The sequence below is a fragment of the Ascaphus truei genome, unplaced genomic scaffold (genome assembly GCF_040206685.1).
Source record: "Ascaphus truei isolate aAscTru1 unplaced genomic scaffold, aAscTru1.hap1 HAP1_SCAFFOLD_335, whole genome shotgun sequence".
Lineage (NCBI taxonomy): Eukaryota > Metazoa > Chordata > Amphibia > Anura > Ascaphidae > Ascaphus > Ascaphus truei.
Genome location: NW_027456344.1, coordinates 1 through 22,774, shown reverse-complemented (window position 1 = coordinate 22,774; position 22,774 = coordinate 1). Strand labels below are relative to the sequence as shown.

Below are 22,774 nucleotides of genomic sequence, written 5' to 3'. Positions count from 1 at the left end.
TACCCATAGGGATATACCTCCTGTAATACACACAGTGACCGCAGAGTGTCACCGTCACTGTGCCGTACCCATAGGGATATACCGCCTGTAATACGCACAGTGACCTCACGGTGTCACCGTCACTGTGCCGTACCCATAGGGATATACCTCCTGTAATACACACAGTGACCGCAGGGTGTCACCGTCACTGTTCCGTACCCATAGGGATATACCTCCTGTAATACACACAGTGACCGCAGGGTGTCACCGTCACTGTGCCGTACCCATAGGGATATACCTCCTGTAATACACACAGTGACCGCAGGGTGTCACCGTCACTGTGCCGTACCCATAGGGATATACCTCCTGTAATACACACAGTGACCACAGGGTGTCACTGTCACTGTGCCGTACCCATAGGGATATACCTCCTGTAATACACACAGTGACCGCAGGGTGTCACTGTCACTGTGCCGTACCCATAGGGATATACCTCCTGTAATATACACAGTGACCACAGGGTGTCACCGTCACTGTGCCGTACCCATAGGGATATACCTCCTGTAATATACAGTGACCGCAGGGTGTCACTGTGCCGTACCCATAGGGATATACCTCCTGTAATACACACAGTGACCGCAGGGTGTCACCGTCACTGTGCCGTACCCATAGGGATATACCTCCTGTAATACACACAGTGACCACAGGGTGTCACCGTCACTGTGCCGTACCCATAGGGATATACCTCCTGTAATATACACAGTGACCACAGGGTGTCACTGTGCCGTACCCATAGGGATATACCTCCTGTAATACACACAGTGACCGCAGGGTGTCACCGTCACTGTGCCGTACCCATAGGGATATACCTCCTGTAATACACACAGTGACCGCAGGGTGTCACCGTCACTGTGCCGTACCCATAGGGATATACCTCCTGTAATACACACAGTGACCGCAGGGTGTCACTGTGCCGTACCCATAGGGATATACCTCCTGTAATACACACAGTGACCGCAGGGTGTCACCGTGCCGTACCCATAGGGATATACCTCCTGTAATACACACAGTGACCACAGGGTGTCACCGTCACTGTGCCGTACCCATAGGGATATACCTCCTGTAATACACACAGTGACCGCAGGGTGTCACCGTGCCGTACCCATAGGGATATACCTCCTGTAATACACACAGTGACCGCAGGGTGTCACTGTCACTGTGCCGTACCCATAGGGATATACCTCCTGTAATACACACAGTGACCGCAGGGTGTCACTGTGCCGTACCCATAGGGATATACCTCCTGTAATACACACAGTGACCGCAGGGTGTCACCGTCACTGTGCCGTACCCATAAGGATATACCTCCTGTAATACACACAGTGACCGCAGGGTGTCACCGTCACTGTGCCGTACCCATAGGGATATACCTCCTGTAATACACACAGTGACCGCAGGGTGTCACTGTGCCGTACCCATAGGGATATACCTCCTGTAATACACACAGTGACCGCAGGGTGTCACCGTGCCGTACCCATAGGGATATACCTCCTGTAATACACACAGTGACCACAGGGTGTCACCGTCACTGTGCCGTACCCATAGGGATATACCTCCTGTAATACACACAGTGACCGCAGGGTGTCACCGTGCCGTACCCATAGGGATATACCTCCTGTAATACACACAGTGACCGCAGGGTGTCACTGTCACTGTGCCGTACCCATAGGGATATACCTCCTGTAATACACACAGTGACCGCAGGGTGTCACTGTGCCGTACCCATAGGGATATACCTCCTGTAATACACACAGTGACCGCATGGTGTCACCGTCACTGTGCTGTACCCATAGGGATATACCTCCTGTAATACACACAGTGACCACAGGGTGTCACCGTCACTGTGCCGTTCCCATAGGGATATACCTCCTGTAATACACACAGTGACCACAGGGTGTCACCGTCACTGTGCCGTTCCCATAGGGATATACCTCCTGTAATACACACAGTGACCGCAGGGTGTCACCGTCACTGTGCTGTACCCATAGGAATATACCTCCTGTAATACACACAGTGACCACAGGGTGTCACCGTCACTGTGCCGTACCCATAGGGATATACCTCCTGTAATACACACAGTGACCGCAGGGTGTCACCGTCACTGTGCCGTACCCATAGGGATATACCTCCTGTAATACGCACAGTGACCGCAGGGTGTCACCGTCACTGTGCCGTACCCATAGGGATATACCTCCTGTAATACACACAGTGACCGCAGGGTGTCACCGTCACTGTGCCGTACCCATAGGGATATACCTCCTGTAATATACACAGTGACCACAGGGTGTCACTGTGCCGTACCCATAGGGATATACCTCCTGTAATACACACAGTGACCGCAGGGTGTCACTGTGCCGTACCCATAGGGATATACCTCCTGTAATACACACAGTGACCGCAGGATGTCACCGTCACTGTGCCGTACCCATAGGGATATACCTCCTGTAATACACACAGTGACCGCAGGGTGTCACCGTCACTGTGCCGTACCCATAGGGATAAACATCCTGTAATACACACAGTGACCACAGGGTGTCACTGTGCCGTACCCATAGGGATATACCTCCTGTAATACACACAGTGACCGCAGAGTGTCACCGTCACTGTGCCGTACCCATAGGGATATACCTCCTGTAATACACACAGTGACCGCAGGGTGTCACCGTCACTGTGCCGTACCCATAGGGATATACCTCCTGTAATACACACAGTGACCGCAGGGTGTCACCGTCACCGTGCCGTACCCATAGGGATATACCTCCTGTACTACACACTGTGACCGCAGGGTGTCACTGTGCCGTACCCATAGGGATATACCTCCTGTAATACACACAGTGACCGCAGGGTGTCACCGTCACTGTGCCGTACCCATAGGGATATACCTCCTGTAATACACACAGTCACCGCAGGGTGTCACTGTGCCGTACCCATAGGGATATACCTCCTGTAATAAACACAGTGACCGCTGGGTGTCACCGTCACTGTGCCGTACCCATAGGGATATACCTCCTGTAATACACACAGTGACCGCAGGGTGTCACCGTCACTGTGCCGTACCCATAGGGATATACCTCCTGTAATACACACAGTGACCACAGGGTGTCACCGTGCCGTACCCATAGGGATATACCTCCTGTAATACACACAGTGACCGCAGGGTGTCACCGTCACTGTGCCGTACCCATAGGGATATACCTCCTGTAATACACACAGTGACCGCAGGGTGTCACCGTCACTGTGCCGTACCCATAGGGATATACCTTCTGTAATACACACAGTGACCGCTGGGTGTCACCGTCACTGAGCCGTACCCATAGGGATATACCTCCTGTAATACACACAGTGACCGCAGGGTGTCACCGTCACTGTGCCGTACCCATAGGGATATACCTCCTGTAATACACACAGTGACCGCAGGGTGTCACCGTCACTGTGCCGTACCCATAGGAATATACCTCCTGTAATACACACAGTGACCGCAGGGTGTCACTGTGCCGTACCCATAGGGATATACCTCCTGTAATACACACAGTGACCACAGGGTGTCACTGTGCCGTACCCATAGGGATATACCTCCTGTAATACGCACAGTGACCGCAGGGTGTCACCGTCACTGTGCCGTACCCATAGGGATATACCTCCTGTAATACACACAGTGACCGCAGGGTGTCACCGTCACTGTGCCGTACCCATAGGGATATACCTCCTGTAATACGCACAGTGACCGCAGGGTGTCACCGTCACTGTGCCGTACCCATAGGGATATACCGCCTGTAATACGCACAGTGACCTCACGGTGTCACCGTCACTGTGCCGTACCCATAGGGATATACCTCCTGTAATACACACAGTGACCGCAGGGTGTCACCGTCACTGTGCTGTACCCATAGGGATATTCCTCCTGTAATACACACAGTGACCGCAGGGTGTCACCGTCACTGTGCCGTACCCATAGGGATATACCTCCTGTAATACACACAGTGACCGCAGGGTGTCACCGTCACTGTGCCGTACCCATAGGGATATACCTCCTGTAATACACACAGTGACCGCAGGGTGTCACCGTCACTGTGCCGTACCCATAGGGATATACCTCCTGTAATACACACAGTGACCACAGGGTGTCACTGTCACTGTGCCGTACCCATAGGGATATACCTCCTGTAATACACACAGTGACCGCAGGGTGTCACCGTCACTGTGCCGTACCCATAGGGATATACCTCCTGTAATATACACAGTGACCACAGGGTGTCACTGTGCCGTACCCATAGGGATATACCTCCTGTAATACACACAGTGACCGCAGGGTGTCACCGTCACCGTGCCGTACCCATAGGGATATACCTCCTGTAATACACACAGTGACCGCAGGGTGTCACTGTGCCGTACCCATAGGGATATACCTCCTGTAATACACACAGTGACCGCAGGGTGTCACCGTGCCGTACCCATAGGGATATACCTCCTGTGATACACACAGTGACCACAGGGTGTCACCGTCACTGTGCCGTACCCATAGGGATATACCTCCTGTAATACACACAGTGACCGCAGGGTGTCACCGTGCCGTACCCATAGGGATATACCTCCTGTAATACACACAGTGACCGCAGGGTGTCATCGTCACTGTGCCGTACCCATAGGGATATACCTCCTGTAATACACACAGTGACCGCAGGGTGTCATCGTCACTGTGCCGTACCCATAGGGATATACATCCTGTAATACACACAGTGACCGCAGGGTGTCACCGTGCCGTACCCATAGGGATATACCTCAAGCAATACACACAGTGACCGCAGGGTGTCACCGTCACTGTGCCGTACCCATAGGGATATACCTCCTGTAATACACACAGTGACCGCAGGGTGTCACCGTCACTGTGCCGTACCCATAGGGATATACCTCCTGTAATACACACAGTGACCACAGGGTGTCACCGTCACTGTGCCGTTCCCATAGGGATATACCTCCTGTAATACACACAGTGACCACAGGGTGTCACCGTCACTGTGCCGTTCCCATAGGGATATACCTCCTGTAATACACACAGTGACCGCAGGGTGTCACCGTCACTGTGCCGTACCCATAGGGATATACCTCCTGTAATACACACAGTGACCGCAGGGTGTCACCGTCACTGTGCCGTACCCATAGGGATATACCTCCTGTAATACGCACAGTGACCGCAGGGTGTCACCGTCACTGTGCCGTACCCATAGGGATATACCTCCTGTAATACACACAGTGACCGCAGGGTGTCACCGTCACTGTGCCGTTCCCATAGGGATATACCTCCTGTAATACACACAGTGACCGCAGGGTGTCACCGTCACCGTGCCGTACCCATAGGGATATACCTCCTGTAATACACACAGTGACCGCAGGGTGTCACTGTGCCGTACCCATAGGGATATACCTCCTGTAATACACACAGTGACCGCAGGGTGTCACCGTGCCGTACCCATAGGGATATACCTCCTGTAATACACACAGTGACCACAGGGTGTCACCGTCACTGTGCCGTACCCATAGGGATATACCTCCTGTAATACACACAGTGACCACAGGGTGTCACCGTCACGTGCCGTACCCATAGGGATATACCTCCCGTAATACACAGTGACCGCAGGGTGTCACCGTCACTGTGCCGTACCCATAGGGATAAACCTCCTGTAATACACACAGTGACCGCAGGGTGTCACCGTCACTGTGCCGTACCCATAGGGATATACCTCCTGTAATACACACAGTGACCGCAGGGTGTCACCGTCACTGTGCCGTACCCATAGGGATATACCTCCTGTAATACACACAGTGACCGCAGGGTGTCACCGTGCCGTACCCATAGGGATATACCTCCTGTAATACGCACAGTGACCGCAGGGTGTCACCGTGACTGTGCCGTACCATAGGGATATACCTCCTTTAATACACACAGTGACCGCAGGGTGTCACCGTCACTGTGCCGTACCCATAGGAATATACCTCCTGTAATACACACAGTGACCGCAGGGTGTCACCGTGCCGTACCCATAGGGATATACCTCCTGTAATACACACAGTGACCGCAGGGTGTCACCGTCACTGTGCCGTACCCATAGGGATATACCTCCTGTAATACACACAGTGACCGCAGGGTGTCACCGTCACTGTGCCGTACCCATAGGGATATACCTCCTGTAATACACACAGTGACCGCAGGGTGTCACCGTCACTGTGCCGTACCCATAGGGATATACCTTCTGTAATACACACAGTGACCGCTGGGTGTCACCGTCACTGTGCCGTACCCATAGGGATATACCTCCTGTAATACACACAGTGACCGCAGGGTGTCACCGTCACTGTGCCGTACCCATAGGAATATACCTCCTGTAATACACACAGTGACCGCAGGGTGTCACCGTGCCGTACCCATAGTGATATACCTCCTGTAATACACACAGTGACCACAGGGTGTCACTGTGCCGTACCCATAGGGATATACCTCCTGTAATACACACAGTGACCGCAGGGTGTCACCGTGCCGTACCCATAGGGATATACCTCCTGTAATACACACAGTGACCACAGGGTGTCACTGTGCCGTACCCATAGGGATATACCTCCTGTAATACGCACAGTGACCGCAGGGTGTCACCGTCACTGTGCCGTACCCATAGGGATATACCTCCTGTAATACACACAGTGACCGCAGGGTGTCACCGTGCCGTACCCATAGGGATATACCTCCTGTAATACACACAGTGACCGCAGGGTGTCACCGTCACCGTGCTGTACCCATAGGGATAAACCTCCTGTAATACACACAGTGACCGCAGAGTGTCACCGTCACTGTGCCGTACCCATAGGGATATACCGCCTGTAATATGCACAGTGACCTCACGGTGTCACCGTCACTGTGCCGTACCCATAGGGATATACCTCCTGTAATACACACAGTGACCGCAGGGTGTCACCGTCACTGTGCCGTACCCATAGGGATATACCTCCTGTAATACACACAGTGACCGCAGGGTGTCACCGTCACTGTGCCGTACCCATAGGGATATACCTCCTGTAATACACACAGTGACCGCAGGGTGTCACCGTCACTGTGCCGTACCCATAGGGATATACCTCCTGTAATACACACAGTGACCACAGGGTGTCACTGTGCCGTACCCATAGGGATATACCTCCTGTAATACACACAGTGACCGCAGGGTGTCACCGTCACTGTGCCGTACCCATAGGGATATACCTCCTGTAATACACACAGTGACTGCAGGGTGTCACCGTCACTGTGCCGTACCCATAGGGATATACCTCCTGTAATACACACAGTGACCGCAGGGTGTCACCGTCACTGTGCCGTACCCATAGGGATATACCTTCTGTAATACACACAGTGACCGCTGGGTGTCACCGTCACTGTGCCGTACCCATAGGGATATACCTCCTGTAATACACACAGTGACCGCAGGGTGTCACCGTCACTGTGCCGTACCCATAGGGATATACCTCCTGTAATACACACAGTGACCGCAGGGTGTCACCGTCACTGTGCCGTACCCATAGGAATATACCTCCCGTAATACACACAGTGACCGCAGGGTGTCACCGTGCCGTACCCATAGTGATATACCTCCTGTAATACACACAGTGACCACAGGGTGTCACTGTGCCGTACCCATAGGGATATACCTCCTGTAATACACACAGTGACCGCAGGGTGTCACCGTGCCGTACCCATAGGGATATACCTCCTGTAATACACACAGTCACCACAGGGTGTCACTGTGCCGTACCCATAGGGATATACCTCCTGTAATACGCACAGTGACCGCAGGGTGTCACCGTCACTGTGCCGTACCCATAGGGATATACCTCCTGTAATACACACAGTGACCGCAGGGTGTCACTGTGCCGTACCCATAGGGATATACCTCCTGTAATACACACAGTGACCGCAGGGTGTCACCGTCACTGTGCCGTACCCATAGGGATATACCTCCTGTAATACACACAGTGACCGCAGGGTGTCACCGTGCCGTACCCATAGGGATATACCTCCTGTAATACACACAGTGACCGCAGGGTGTCACCGTCACCGTGCTGTACCCATAGGGATAAACCTCCTGTAATACACACAGTGACCGCAGAGTGTCACCGTCACTGTGCCGTACCCATAGGGATATACCGCCTGTAATATGCACAGTGACCTCACGGTGTCACCGTCACTGTGCCGTACCCATAGGGATATACCTCCTGTAATACACACAGTGACGGCAGGGTGTCACCGTCACTGTGCCGTACCCATAGGGATATACCTCCTGTAATACACACAGTGACCGCAGGGTGTCACCGTCACTGTGCCGTACCCATAGGGATATACCTCCTGTAATACACACAGTGACCGCAGGGTGTCACCGTCACTGTGCCGTACCCATAGGGATATACCTCCTGTAATACACACAGTGACCACAGGGTGTCACTGTGCCGTACCCATAGGGATATACCTCCTGTAATACACACAGTGACTGCAGGGTGTCACCGTCACTGTGCCGTACCCATAGGGATATACCTCCTGTAATACACACAGTGACCACAGGGTGTCACCGTCACTGTGCCGTACCCATAGGGATATACCTCCTGTAATACACACAGTGACCGCAGGGTGTCACCGTCACTGTGCCGTGACCATAGGGATATACCTCCTGTAATATACACAGTGACCACAGGGTGTCACTGTGCCGTACCCATAGGGATATACCTCCTGTAATACACACAGTGACCGCAGGGTGTCACCGTCACTGTGCCGTACCCATAGGGATATACCTCCTGTAATACACACAGTGACCGCAGGGTGTCACCGTCACTGTGCCGTACCCATAGGGATATACCTCCTGTAATACACACAGTGACCGCAGGGTGTCACTGTGCCGTACCCATAGGGATATACCTCCTGTAATACACACAGTGACCGCAGGGTGTCACCGTCACTGTGCCGTACCCATAGTGATATACCTCCTGTAATACACACAGTGACCGCAGGGTGTCACCGTCACTGTGCCGTACCCATAGGGATATACCGCCTGTAATACGCACAGTGACCTCACGGTGTCACCGTCACTGTGCCGTACCCATAGGGATATACCTCCTGTAATACACACAGTGACCGCAGGGTGTCACTGTCACTGTGCCGTACCCATAGGGATATACCTCCTGTAATACACACAGTGACCGCAGGGTGTCACCGTCACTGTGCCGTACCCATAGGGATATACCTCCTGTAATACACACAGTGACCGCAGGGTGTCACCGTCACTGTGCCGTACCCATAGGGATATACCTCCTGTAATACACACAGTGACTGCAGGGTGTCACCGTCACTGTGCCGTACCCATAGGGATATACCTCCTGTAATACACACAGTGACCACAGGGTGTCACCGTCACTGTGCCGTACCCATAGGGATATACCTCCTGTAATACACACAGTGACCGCAGGGTGTCACCGTCACTGTGCCGTGACCATAGGGATATACCTCCTGTAATACACACAGTGACCACAGGGTGTCACTGTGCCGTACCCATAGGGATATACCTCCTGTAATACACACAGTGACCGCAGGGTGTCACCGTCACTGTGCCGTACCCATAGGGATATACCTCCTGTAATACACACAGTGACCGCAGGGTGTCACCGTCACTGTGCCGTACCCATAGGGATATACCTCCTGTAATACACACAGTGACCGCAGGGTGTCACCGTCACTGTGCCGTACCCATAGGGATATACCTCCTGTAATACACACAGTGACCGCAGGGTATCACCGTCACTGTGCCGTACCCATAGGGATATACCTCCTGTACTACACACAGTGACCGCAGGGTGTCACTGTGCCGTACCCATAGGGATATACCTCCTGTAATACACACAGTGACCACAGGGTGTCACTGTGCCGTACCCATAGGGATATACCTCCTGTAATACACACAGTGACCGCAGGGTGTCACCGTCACTGTGCCGTACCCATAGGGATATACCTCCTGTAATACACACAGTGACCGCAGGGTGTCACCGTCACTGTGCCGTACCCATAGGGATATACCTCCTGTAATACACACAGTGACCGCAGGGTGTCACTGTGCCGTACCCATAGGGATATACCTCCTGTAATACACACAGTGACCGCAGGGTGTCACCGTCACTGTGCCGTACCCATAGTGATATACCTCCTGTAATACACACAGTGACCGCAGGGTGTCACCGTCACTGTGCCGTACCCATAGGGATATACCGCCTGTAATACGCACAGTGACCTCACGGTGTCACCGTCACTGTGCCGTACCCATAGGGATATACCTCCTGTAATACACACAGTGACCGCAGGGTGTCACTGTCACTGTGCCGTACCCATAGGGATATACCTCCTGTAATACACACAGTGACCGCAGGGTGTCACCGTCACTGTGCCGTACCCATAGGGATATACCTCCTGTAATACACACAGTGACCGCAGGGTGTCACCGTCACTGTGCCGTACCCATAGGGATATACCTCCTGTAATACACACAGTGACCACAGGGTGTCACTGTGCCGTACCCATAGGGATATACCTCCTGTAATACACACAGTGACTGCAGGGTGTCACCGTCACTGTGCCGTACCCATAGGGATATACCTCCTGTAATACACACAGTGACCACAGGGTGTCACCGTCACTGTGCCGTACCCATAGGGATATACCTCCTGTAATACACACAGTGACCGCAGGGTATCACCGTCACTGTGCCGTGACCATAGGGATATACCTCCTGTAATACACACAGTGACCACAGGGTGTCACTGTGCCGTACCCATAGGGATATACCTCCTGTAATACACACAGTGACCGCAGGGTGTCACCGTCACTGTGCCGTACCCATAGGGATATACCTCCTGTAATACACACAGTGACCGCAGGGTGTCACCGTCACTGTGCCGTACCCATAGGGATATACCTCCTGTAATACACACAGTGACCGCAGGGTGTCACCGTCACTGTGCCGTACCCATAGGGATATACCTCCTGTAATACACACAGTGACCGCAGGGTATCACCGTCACTGTGCCGTACCCATAGGGATATACCTCCTGTACTACACACAGTGACCGCAGGGTGTCACTGTGCCGTACCCATAGGGATATACCTCCTGTAATACACACAGTGACCACAGGGTGTCACCGTCACCGTGCCGTACCCATAGGGATATACCTCCTGTAATACACACAGTGACCGCAGGGTGTCACTGTGCCGTACCATAGGGATATACCTCCTGTAATACACACAGTGACCGCAGGGTGTCACCGTCACTGTGCCGTACCCATAGGGATATACCTCCTGTAATACACACAGTGACCACAGGGTGTCACCGTCACTGTGCCGTACCCATAGGGATATACCTCCTGTAATACACACAGTGACCGCAGGGTGTCACCGTGCCGTACCCATAGGGATATACCTCCTGTAATACACACAGTGACCGCAGGGTGTCACCGTCACTGTGCCGTACCCATAGGGATATACCTCCTGTAATACACACAGTGACCGCAGGGTGTCACCGTGCCGTACCCATAGGGATATACCTCCTGTAATACACACACTGACCGCAGGGTGTCATCGTCACTGTGCCGTACCCATAGGGATATTCCTCCTGTAATACACACAGTGACCGCAGGGTGTCATCGTCACTGTGCCGTACCCATAGGGATATACATCCTGTAATACACACAGTGACCGCAGGGTGTCACCGTGCCGTACCCATAGGGATATACCTCCTGCAATACACACAGTGACCGCAGGGTGTCACCGTCACTGTGCTGTACCCATAGGGATATACCTCCTGTAATACACACAGTGACCACAGGGTGTCACCGTCACTGTGCCGTACCCATAGGGATATACCTCCTGTAATACACACAGTGACCGCAGGGTGTCACCGTCACTGTGCCGTACCCATAGGGATATACCTCCTGTAATACACACAGTGACCGCAGGGTGTCACCGTCACCGTGCCGTACCCATAGGGATATACCTCCTGTAATACACACAGTGACCGCAGGGTGTCACTGTGCCGTACCCATAGGGATATACCTCCTGTAATACACACAGTGACCGCAGGGTGTCACCGTGCCGTACCCATAGGGATATACCTCCTGTAATACACACAGTGACCACAGGGTGTCACCGTCACTGTGCCGTACCCATAGGGATATACCTCCTGTAATACACACAGTGACCACAGGGTGTCACCATCACCGTGCCGTACCCATAGGGATATACCTCCCGTAATACACAGTGACCGCAGGGTGTCACTGTGCCGTACCCATAGGGATATACCTCCTGTAATACACACAGTGGCCGCAGGGTGTCACCGTGCCGTACCCATAGGGATATACCTCCTGTAATACGCACAGTGACCGCAGGGTGTCACCGTCACTGTGCCGTACCCATAGGGATATACCTCCTTTAATACACACAGTGACCGCAGGGTCTCACCGTCACTGTGCCGTTCCCATAGGAATATACCTCCTGTAATACACACACTGACCGCAGGGTGTCACCGTGCCGTACCCATAGGGATATACCTCCTGTAATACACACAGTGACCGCAGGGTGTCACTGTGCCGTACCCATAGGGATATACCTCCTGTAATACACACAGTGACCGCAGGGTGTCACCGTCACTGTGCCGTACCCATAGGGATATACCTCCTGTAATACACACAGTGACCGCAGGGTGTCACCGTCACTGTGCCGTACCCATAGGGATATACCTCCTGTAATACACACAGTGACCGCAGGGTGTCACCGTCACTGTGCCGTACCCATAGGGATATACCTCCTGTAATACACACAGTGACCGCAGGGTGTCACCGTCACTGTGCCGTACCCATAGGGATATACCTCCTGTAATACAGTGACCGCACTACCCAGAATCCTTTCTGTTTCAGGCCCAACGATTACCTGCTCCTATAACCAGCGCCTCTCGTATGCAGACGAACCAGCATCACCTCTATATACTGAAGGACTGCAACGCAAAAACGTGAGCTCATTAACCTCTGGCCTGCCGGAGACACCCGCAGAGCGTCGCTCCCTCGTTAACCCCTTTCCTGCCAGAGACTCGCAGTACTTGACTCCCTCATTAACCTTTTTGTTTTCCAGGGCCGGTCGGGGAGCGGTAATAGGCTTCCTGAAGGTCGGATACAAGAAGCTGTTTGTGCTGGTGAGAAGTTGGGAGGGGAGGGAGAGAGGGAGAGAGGGAGAGAGGGAGGGAGGGAGGGAGGGAGAGAAATATGTAGGAGAGAAAGGTGGAAAGTGAGGTGAGAACGAATAGGGGAGAGAGGTGGAGAGGGGGAGGGATAGATGAAATGTACAAAAGAGGGAGATTGAGGGTAGGATAGAAAGAGACAGAGGGATAGAGAGGAGATAACTCTTTAACATGAAACACGTGATTGAAGACGGCACAGTCCTGAACCGGTTCGACGCGGGGAGTGTTCACCGATTGGGTTTGCGAAGTAGGAAAGAAGAAAACTGATTTTAAAAGAAGGCAAAGGCAGTCAACAGTACACACGAGAAGAAACCCAGTTTGTAGCAGTCTCTCCCTGGCTGGTGGATTGTGGACTAATTACAAATAATATTTATTGACAAGCCTAGAATGTAAAATAATGAGTGAAAACCCCATTATTTTACATTCTAGGCTTGTCGATATATACTTTTAATTAGTCCACAATCCACCAGCCAAATGCAATCAGCATCAAGAACAGCAGCAGAGAATACCAACCTGGTCTGAAATATCGTTTCGGCTTCCTCAAAGTATAATACAAATACAATACAGCTCAACCCCCTTATAACGCTGTGCTTGGAGTCCAAAGAATCACATCGCGTTATAAGCGGATCGCGTTAGAAATAATGTACCATTGTATGCGTTGTACAATAAAGTATTTAAGAAGCCAATAATCGTGCTGTAAAGTATTCAAAAATAAGAAAAGTGGGAGCCACGCTGGCACCGCGATATAAGCGGATCCGCGTTGTAGCGGATCGCGTTATAACGGGGTTGAGCTGTATATGCAACCTCAGACAGGAATAATCTGTGGTGAAACCTTCCCCCCCCCCACATTAAATATGTGGGAAATGTGATAATTTTGAAGTCCTGCAGCCTTGAGGTCACACGGATTGTCCAGAACCTTCTAGTTGTCTTTATGGAAAACCAGCTCCAAAGAGGACAATATTCTCAGGAAGTTTCCAGTAGAGGATTGGTAAAGGAAGTGTAGCTAGTAGGTATAGCATATGGAGAATATGTACCCTGATGTGACACCAGCGAGTAAACAGGTCCTGCTGCCTGTGTTACTCTGGGTGGTTCCTGGTATCCCTGTGGCATGGGAAAATAAGGGGGGGGGGTGGGGATTGTTCGATATCAAAGTAACGGAGTGTACAGGAAACCCTCATGTCCCTTTAGGACTGATGGTTTGGAGGTCACGTATCCATTTACACTCCAGTTGCAAGAGGACACCATCCCAATCTCCTTCACGTGGTCCAAGGCCCAGGTGGTCAATGCCAAAGAAGTTGAGTCCCTGTGTGTTACCTTTTATGAGCTTCTTTTATGTGCCTGGCTTGGGGGCCCGGGGGGGAGGGGGGGTCTCCAAATGATTTCTAATGGAGCCTATATATTTTCCATGACACGCCCTTTGAGTTGTCGGTGTGTCTTGCCCACATATTTCTTACCACAGCCACAGGCGGCCATGTACATAACTTCACACCTTCCACATCAAAGCGCCGGCTTCACACCTTCCACATCAAGGCGCCGGCTTCACACCTTCCACATCAAGGCGCCGGCTTCACACCTTCCACATCAAGGCGCCGGCTTCACACCTTCCACATCAAGGCGCCGGCTTCACACCTTCCACATCAAGGCGCCGGCTTCACACCTTCCACATCAAGGCGCTGGCTTCACACCTTCCACATCAAGGCGCCGGCTTCACACCTTCCACATCAAGGCGCCGGCTTCACACCTTCCACATCAAGGCGCCGGCTTCACACCTTCCACATCATGGCGCCGGCTTCACACCTTCCACATCATGGCGCCGGCTTCACACCTTCCACATCAAGGCGCAGGCTTCACACCTTCCACATCAAGGCGCCGGCTTCACACCTTCCACATCAAGGCGCAGGCTTCACACCTTCCACATCAGGGCGCCGGCTTCACACCTTCCACATCAAGGCGCAGGCTTCACACCTTCCACATCAGGGCGCCGGCTTCACATCTTCCACATCAAGGCGCCGGCTTCACACCTTCCACATCAGGGCGCCGGCTTCACATCTTCCACATCAAGGCGCAGGCTTCACACCTTCCACATCAAGGCGCCGGCTTCACACCTTCCACATCAAGGCGCAGGCTTCACACCTTCCACATCAAGGCGCCGGCTTCACACCTTCCACATCAAGGCGCCGGCTTCACACCTTCCACATCATGGCGCCGGCTTCACACCTTCCACATCAGGGCGCCGGCTTCACACCTTCCACATCAAGGCGCCGGCTTCACACCTTCCACATCAGGGCGCCGGCTTCACACCTTCCACATCAAGGCGCCGGCTTCACACCTTCCACATCAAGGCGCCGGCTTCACACCTTCCACATCAAGGCGCCGGCTTCACACCTTCCACATCAAGGCGCCGGCTTCACACCTTCCACATCAAGGCGCCGGCTTCACACCTTCCACATCAAGGCGCCGGCTTCACACCTTCCACATCAAGGCGCCGGCTTCACACCTTCCACATCAAGGCGCAGGCTTCACACCTTCCACATCAGGGCGCCGGCTTCACATCTTCCACATCAAGGCGCCGGCTTCACACCTTCCACATCAGGGCGCCGGCTTCACATCTTCCACATCAAGGCGCAGGCTTCACACCTTCCACATCAAGGCGCCGGCTTCACACCTTCCACATCAAGGCGCAGGCTTCACACCTTCCACATCAAGGCGCCGGCTTCACACCTTCCACATCAAGGCGCCGGCTTCACACCTTCCACATCATGGCGCCGGCTTCACACCTTCCACATCAGGGCGCCGGCTTCACACCTTCCACATCAAGGCGCCGGCTTCACACCTTCCACATCAGGGCGCCGGCTTCACACCTTCCACATCAAGGCGCCGGCTTCACACCTTCCACATCAAGGCGCCGGCTTCACACCTTCCACATCAAGGCGCCGGCTTCACACCTTCCACATCAAGGCGCCGGCTTCACACCTTCCACATCATGGCGCCGGCTTCACACCTTCCACATCAAGGCGCCGGCTTCACACCTTCCACATCAAGGCGCCGGCTTCACACCTTCCACATCAAGGCGCAGGCTTCACACCTTCCACATCAGGGCGCCGGCTTCACATCTTCCACATCAAGGCGCAGGCTTCACACCTTCCACATATGGGCGCCGGCTTCACACCTTCCACATCAGGGCGCCGGCTTCACACCTTCCACATCAGGGCGCCGGCTTCACACCTTCCACATCAAGGCGCCGGCTTCACACCTTCCACATCAAGGCGCCGGCTTCACACCTTCCACATCAGGGCGCCGACTTCACACCTTCCACATCAGGGCGCCGGCTTCACACCTTCCACATCAGGGCGCCGGCTTCACACCTTCCAGATCAGGGCGCCGGCTTCACACCTTCCAGATCAGGGCGCCGGCTTCACACCTTCCACATCAGGGCGCCGGCTTCACACCTTCCACATCAGGGCGCCGACTTCACACCTTCCAGATCAGGGCGCCGGCTTCACACCTTCCAGATCAGGGCGCCGGCTTCACACCTTCCACATCAAGGCGCCGGCTTCACACCTTCCACATCAAGGCGCCGGCTTCACACCTTCCACATTTGAAAGAGCCCTGAGGTTAATTCGAGAGCCAGTTTGGTCTTGGATGGAGTCGAATAATGGCTATGTACCAAGTGATCTTTTATGTTGTGTGCCATTCTGCTAACAAGAGTAGGTCGAGGTTGTGGGTGTTATGCACCAGATGTGGGGGATGGTGGGTATCAATCCTCAGGAGACTGTTGGTTGTGGTATCTTTGCGAAAGGTCTTTGTAAGAAGATACCGTCTCTATAGATGGTCAGATCTGGGAAATGTAGTGCATTAGTTTTGTATCTCACTTGTGAGCCTGAGATTGAGTTCGTTTACATTTAGTACGGTGATCAATTCAACCAGTGTCTTCTTGGGACCGCGCCACAGGATGAAGATATCATCAATATACCACTCCAAAGTTTGATCTATTGTGTGTAGGTGTCCATTTGGTCTGTAAACACCACGGTCTTCTCCCACCAGCCAAGGTACAGGTTGACGTAAGTGGGTGCACATGTGGTGCCCATTGCTCTGCCTTGGATCTGGTGGAAGGCCTTGTTGAATAAAAAGTAGTTGTGGAACAATATTTCTTCCTATATAGATTGTTGCTGATATATATCTATATCTACAACAATCTATATAGAAAAATAAATATACTGAAATATAAATATAATCTCTCTTCTGTCTCTGCAGAATCACAGCGGGGCACATATAGAAACACAGCCTCTGTGTATACTGGATTTTTATATACACGAGTCTCTGCAGCGTAACGGATTTGGGAACGAGCTGTTCAGCTTCATGCTCAGGGTAACACTCCCTGTATATACACTGTGCTTATACCTGTATATACACTGCTTACATCTCATCTTTCTCTCTATCTCTCTCTCTTTCTCTGTCTCTGTCTCTGTCTCTTTCTCTCTCTTTCTCTCTCTTTCTCTCTCTCTCTCTTTCTCTCTCTCTCTCTCTCTCTCTCTCTCTCTTTCTCTCCCTCTCTCTCTCCCTCTCTCTCTCCCTCTCTCTCTCCCTCTCTCTTTCCCTCTCTCTTTCCCTCTCTCTTTCCCTCTCTCTTTCCCTCTCTCTTTCCCTCTCTCTTTCCCTCTCTCTTTCCCTCTCTCTTTCCCTCTCTCTTTCCCTCTCTCTTTCCCTCTCTCTTTCCCTCTCTCTTTCTCTCTCGTTTCTCCACATGATTATATATATATATACACACACACACACACACACACACACACACACACACACACACACACACATACACACATACACACATACACACATACACACACTCACTCATGGTCTCTCCGTGTATCTGTCAGAACGAGCAGATTGAAGCACATCATCTCGCTATCGACCGTCCGTCCGAAAAATTTCTCTCCTTCCTGAGGAAGCATTATAATCTCCGCTCCACCATTCCACAGGTAAGGGGGAGGCGGGGAAGAGACGGGGTGGGGGGTGGGAAGAGGGAGATGTGTGTTAGAGAGAGGGAAGGATAGGTTGGGGTGGACAACAAGAAAGACAGGCTGGAAGGGGGGAGAGAGCGGAAAGGATACTAGTGGGGAAGGGAAACAGGAATATAGCGAGAGAGAGACAAGAAAAGGGAGAGAGGAAGAGGAGAATACGGAGAAGGTGTGAGAGAGGAAGAGGAGAACACGGAGAAGGTGTGAGAGAGGAAGAGGAGAACACTGAGAAGGTGTGAGAGAGGAAGAGGAGAACACGGAGAAGGTGTGAGAGAGGAAGAGGAGAACACTGAGAAGGTGTGAGAGAGGAAGAGGAGAACACGGAGAAGGTGTGAGAGAGGAAGAGGAGAACACGGAGAAGGTGGGAGAGAGGAAGAGGAGAACATGGAGAAGGTGTGAGAGAGGAAGAGGAGAACACGGAGAAGGTGTGAGAGAGGAAGAGGAGAACACGGAGAAGGTGTGAGAGAGGAAGAGGAGAACACGGAGAAGGTGGGAGAGAGGAAGAGGAGAACACGGAGAAGGTGTGAGAGGAGAAGACGGAGAAGGTGTGAGAGAGGAAGAGGAGAACTCGGAGAAGGTGTGAGAGAGGAAGAGGAGAACACGGAGAAGGTGTGAGAGAAGAAGAGGAGAACACGGAGAAGGTGTGAGAGAGGAAGAGGAGAACATGGAGAAGGTGGGAGAGAGGAAGAGGAGAAGGTGAGAGCGTGATGGGGAGATGTTATAACATTGTCTTTCTCTCTGTCTCTCACACTTTCTCACTCTCTCTGTTCCAGGTTAATAACTTTGTCGTGTTTGAAGGTTTCTTCAGAGATCGGACAGGTAACAAATGGCACCTCTAGGACAGGAACAGGGGGATATACAGAGCCTGGCACCTCTAGGGCTGGCACAGGGGCATATACAGAGCCTGGCACCTCTAGGGCTGGCACAGGGGGATATACGGAGCCTGGCACCTCTAGGACTGGCACAGGGGGATATACAGAGCCTGGCACCTCAAGGGCTGGCACAGGGGATATACAGAGCCTGGCACCTCAAGGGCTGGCACGGGGATATACAGAGCCTGGCACCTCTAGGGCTGGCACAGGGAGATATACAGAGCCTGGCACCTCTAGGGCTGGCACAGGGGGATATACAGAGCCTGGCACCTCTAGGGCTGGCAGAGGGGGATATACAGAGCCTGGCACCTCTAGGACTGGAACAGGGGGATATACAGAGCCTGGCACCTCAAGGGCTGGCACAGGGGATATACAAAGCCTGGCACCTCAAGGGCTGGCACAGGGGGATATACAGAGCCTGGCACCTCTAGGGCTGGCACAGGGAGATATACAGAGCCTGGCACCTCTAGGGCTGGCACAGGGGGATATACAGAGCCTGGCACCTCTAGGGCTGGCACAGGGGGATATACAGAGCCTGGCACCTCTAGGGTTGGCACAGCGGGATATACAGAGCCTGGCACCTCTAGGGCTGGCACAGCAGGATATACAGAGCCTGGCACCTCTAGGGCTGGCACAGGGGGATATACAGAGCCTGGCACCTCTAGGGCTGGCACAGGGGATATACAGAGCCTGGCACCTCTAGGGCTGGCACAGGGGGATATATACAGAGCCTGGCACCTCTAGGGCTGGCACAGGGGGATATACAGAGCCTGGAACCTCTAGGGCTGGCACCGGGGGATATACAGAGCCTGGCACCTCTAGGGCTGGCACAGGGGGGATATACAGAGCCTGGCACCTCTAGGGCTGGCACAGGGGGATATACAGAGCCTGGCACCTCTAGGGCTGGCACAGAGGATACAGAAATTCGCACTGGTTATATGGAAACTGGCACCAAATTGACCTAGTGACGTGTTTAATTGGTTAAAGGGTCAGTCTCACGTAGGAGCAAAGTGACCTAATGACAGGGGAGTGTTTAATTATTTTTTATTTCGTTTTGTATGTTCAGTGTTCACAGTATGTCCTGGGCATGGATTTATAATGACACTAAGCCACTACACGTTCTATTTACAGACATTTTATAGACAGTTGGGGACAATATATGTTGTTGGCATATAACCGTTACAGACAAGTTTAACATGTGAGACAGCTGAAGTCCTGGAAGGACTTCAATTGGAGGCGGCTTTGAGAGCCTCCGGTAGCTACTAGCATCCTTGGTCACATTCTTCCATTGAGTTTGCGTTGTGTTGGGTGTGAGTCATTGAGTCAGACATTCAGTTTGACGTCTCCCATTGAGAGCTCCGTTGAGTTGACGTTCCACCATTGAGTCTTCCATTGAGTTTGTGTTGGGTGTGAGTCATTGAGTCAGACATTCAGTTTGACGTCTCCCATTGAGAGCTCCGTTGAGTTGGCGTTCCACCATTGAGTCTTCCATTGAGTTTGCGTTCTGTTCAGTTTTCACCTTTTGAGCTTAAGTCTCCTGGTCGTCTCCCGTGTTTTAGAACCATAGGCCCACACCTCACGTAAGGAACTAACCTCGGGATCAATCACCTTCTTCCACTCCAATGGGCCATCTCAACCGTATACACGAGTCCTTCTCTGCCCTCCTTTCCATCAGTTGGCTGAGATCAACCCCCTCTCTTTCCTAGGAATGTTTTTTTACTAATCCCCCCCCCTACAAATACAACCCACACCCCGCCACCCCCATGAGCATATGGGGGGGGTGTGTCTGTGTGGGTGGGTGTTTATCAGGGGGTGGGGGGCTTTAAATATGACTTCTTTTTTCCTCTGCTTCTTCAACTCTATACATCTCACCCTACACTTTTCTTTTGTTTCTCCATCTCTCTCCTTATATTGTTTCTCTGTCTCCCTTTTTTTTAATGTTTTCTCCCCTCTCTCTCCTCGCTTTTCTCCCCCTTCTCTCTTTTCCCATGCTCTCTTCTCTCCCTTTCATTCCTTGCCTCTCTTTCAATAACTCTTACCTTTTCTGCTCTCTTCATTTGCTCTCCTCTCCCTCTTTTTCTCTCTCCTCTCTCACTCCTCTCTCTGTATCTCTGGGTCTGTATCTATAGTGATATGTGGACAGATTGGTGGGGGAGGAGAAAGGTAGGGGGATAGGGAGGAAAAACGAAGAGGTGGAGGGGGGAGGAGAAAGGTAGGGGGAGAGGGAGGAAAGACGAAGAGGTGGGGGGGAGGAGAAAGGTAGGGGGATAGGGAGGAAAGACGAAGAGGTGGGGGGGGAGGAGAAAGGTAGGGGGAGAGGGAGGAAGACGAAGAGGTGGGGGGGAGGAGAAAGGTAGGGGGAGAGGGAGGAAAGACGAAGAGGTGGGGGGGGGAGGAGAAAGGTAGGGGGAGAGGGAGGAAAGACAAAGAGGTGGGGGGGGGGAGGAGAAAGGTAGGGGGATAGGGAGGAAAGACGAAGAGGTGGGGGGGAGGAGAAAGGTAGGGGGATAGGGAGGAAAGACGAAGAGGTGGGGGGGAGGAGAAAGGTAGGGGGAGAGGGAGGAAAGACGAAGAGGTTGGGGGGGAGGAGAAAGGTAGGGGGAGGGGGAGGAAAGACGAAGAGGTGGGGGGGAGGGAAAGGTAGGGGGAGAGGGAGGAAAGACGAAGAGGTGGGGGGGAGGAGAAAGGTAGGGGGAGAGGGAGAAAGACGAAGAGGTGGGGGGGAGGAGAAAGGTAGGGGGAGAGGGAGGAAAGACGAAGAGGTGGGGGGGAGGAGAAAGGTAGGGGGAGAGGGAGGAAAGACGAAGAGGTGGGGGGGAGGAGAAAGGTAGGGGGAGAGGGAGGAAAGACGAAGAGGTGGGGGGGAGGAGAAAGGTAGGGGGATAGGAGGAAAGACGAAGAGGTGGGGGGGAGGAGAAGGTAGGGGAGAGGGAGACGAAGAGGTGGGGGGAGGAGAAAGGTAGGGGTAGGGAGGAAAGACGAAGAGGTGGGGGGGAGGAGAAAGGTAGGGGGAGAGGGAGGAAGACGAAGAGGTGGGGGGGGAGAGAAGGTAGGGAGAGGGAGGAAAGACGAAGAGGTGGGGGGGGGTGGAGGGAGAGAGAATGAGGGAGGGGGAGGAAACGAGGAAGAGAGGGATGGAGGATGGGGGGGGAGCGAGGGATGGAGGATGGGGGGAGCGAGGGATGGAGGATGGGGGGAGAGGAGGGATGGAGGATGGGGGGAGCGAGGGATGGAGGATGGGGGAGCGAGGGATGGAGGATGGGGGGGAGCGAGGGATGGAGGATGGGGGGAGCGAGGGATGGAGGATGGGGGGGGAGGATGGAGGATGGGGGAGCGAGGGATGGAGGATGGGGGGGAGCGAGGGATGGAGGATGGGGGGGGAGCGAGGGATGGAGGATGGGGGGAGCGAGGGATGGAGGATGGGGGGAGCGAGGGATGGAGGATGGGGGAGCGAGGGATGGGTGGAGGGAGCGAGGGATGGAGGATGGGGGGAGCGAGGGATGGAGGATGGGGGGAGCGAGGGATGGAGGATGGGGGGGAGCGA

General features: G+C 53.2%; 1 protein-coding gene across 2 annotated transcripts in view; it reads left to right on the top strand.

The window, feature by feature from the left end:
* Positions 1-19,372, top strand: part of ATAT1 (alpha tubulin acetyltransferase 1) — a 55,237-nt gene extending 35,865 nt beyond the window's left edge. The window contains exons 4-8 of one of the 2 annotated variants that reach the window (XM_075583556.1): positions 13,027-13,118; positions 13,238-13,298; positions 17,598-17,711; positions 18,218-18,319; positions 19,132-19,372. In XM_075583556.1, coding sequence (XP_075439671.1) covers positions 13,027-13,118; positions 13,238-13,298; positions 17,598-17,711; positions 18,218-18,319; positions 19,132-19,197 — 435 coding nt within the window. In that variant the 3' untranslated portion in view covers positions 19,198-19,372. The remainder of the gene's footprint in view (positions 1-13,026; positions 13,119-13,237; positions 13,299-17,597; positions 17,712-18,217; positions 18,320-19,131) is intronic. The other variant, XM_075583555.1, reaches the window with a different exon arrangement.
* The last annotated feature ends 3,402 nt before the right edge of the window (positions 19,373-22,774 follow it).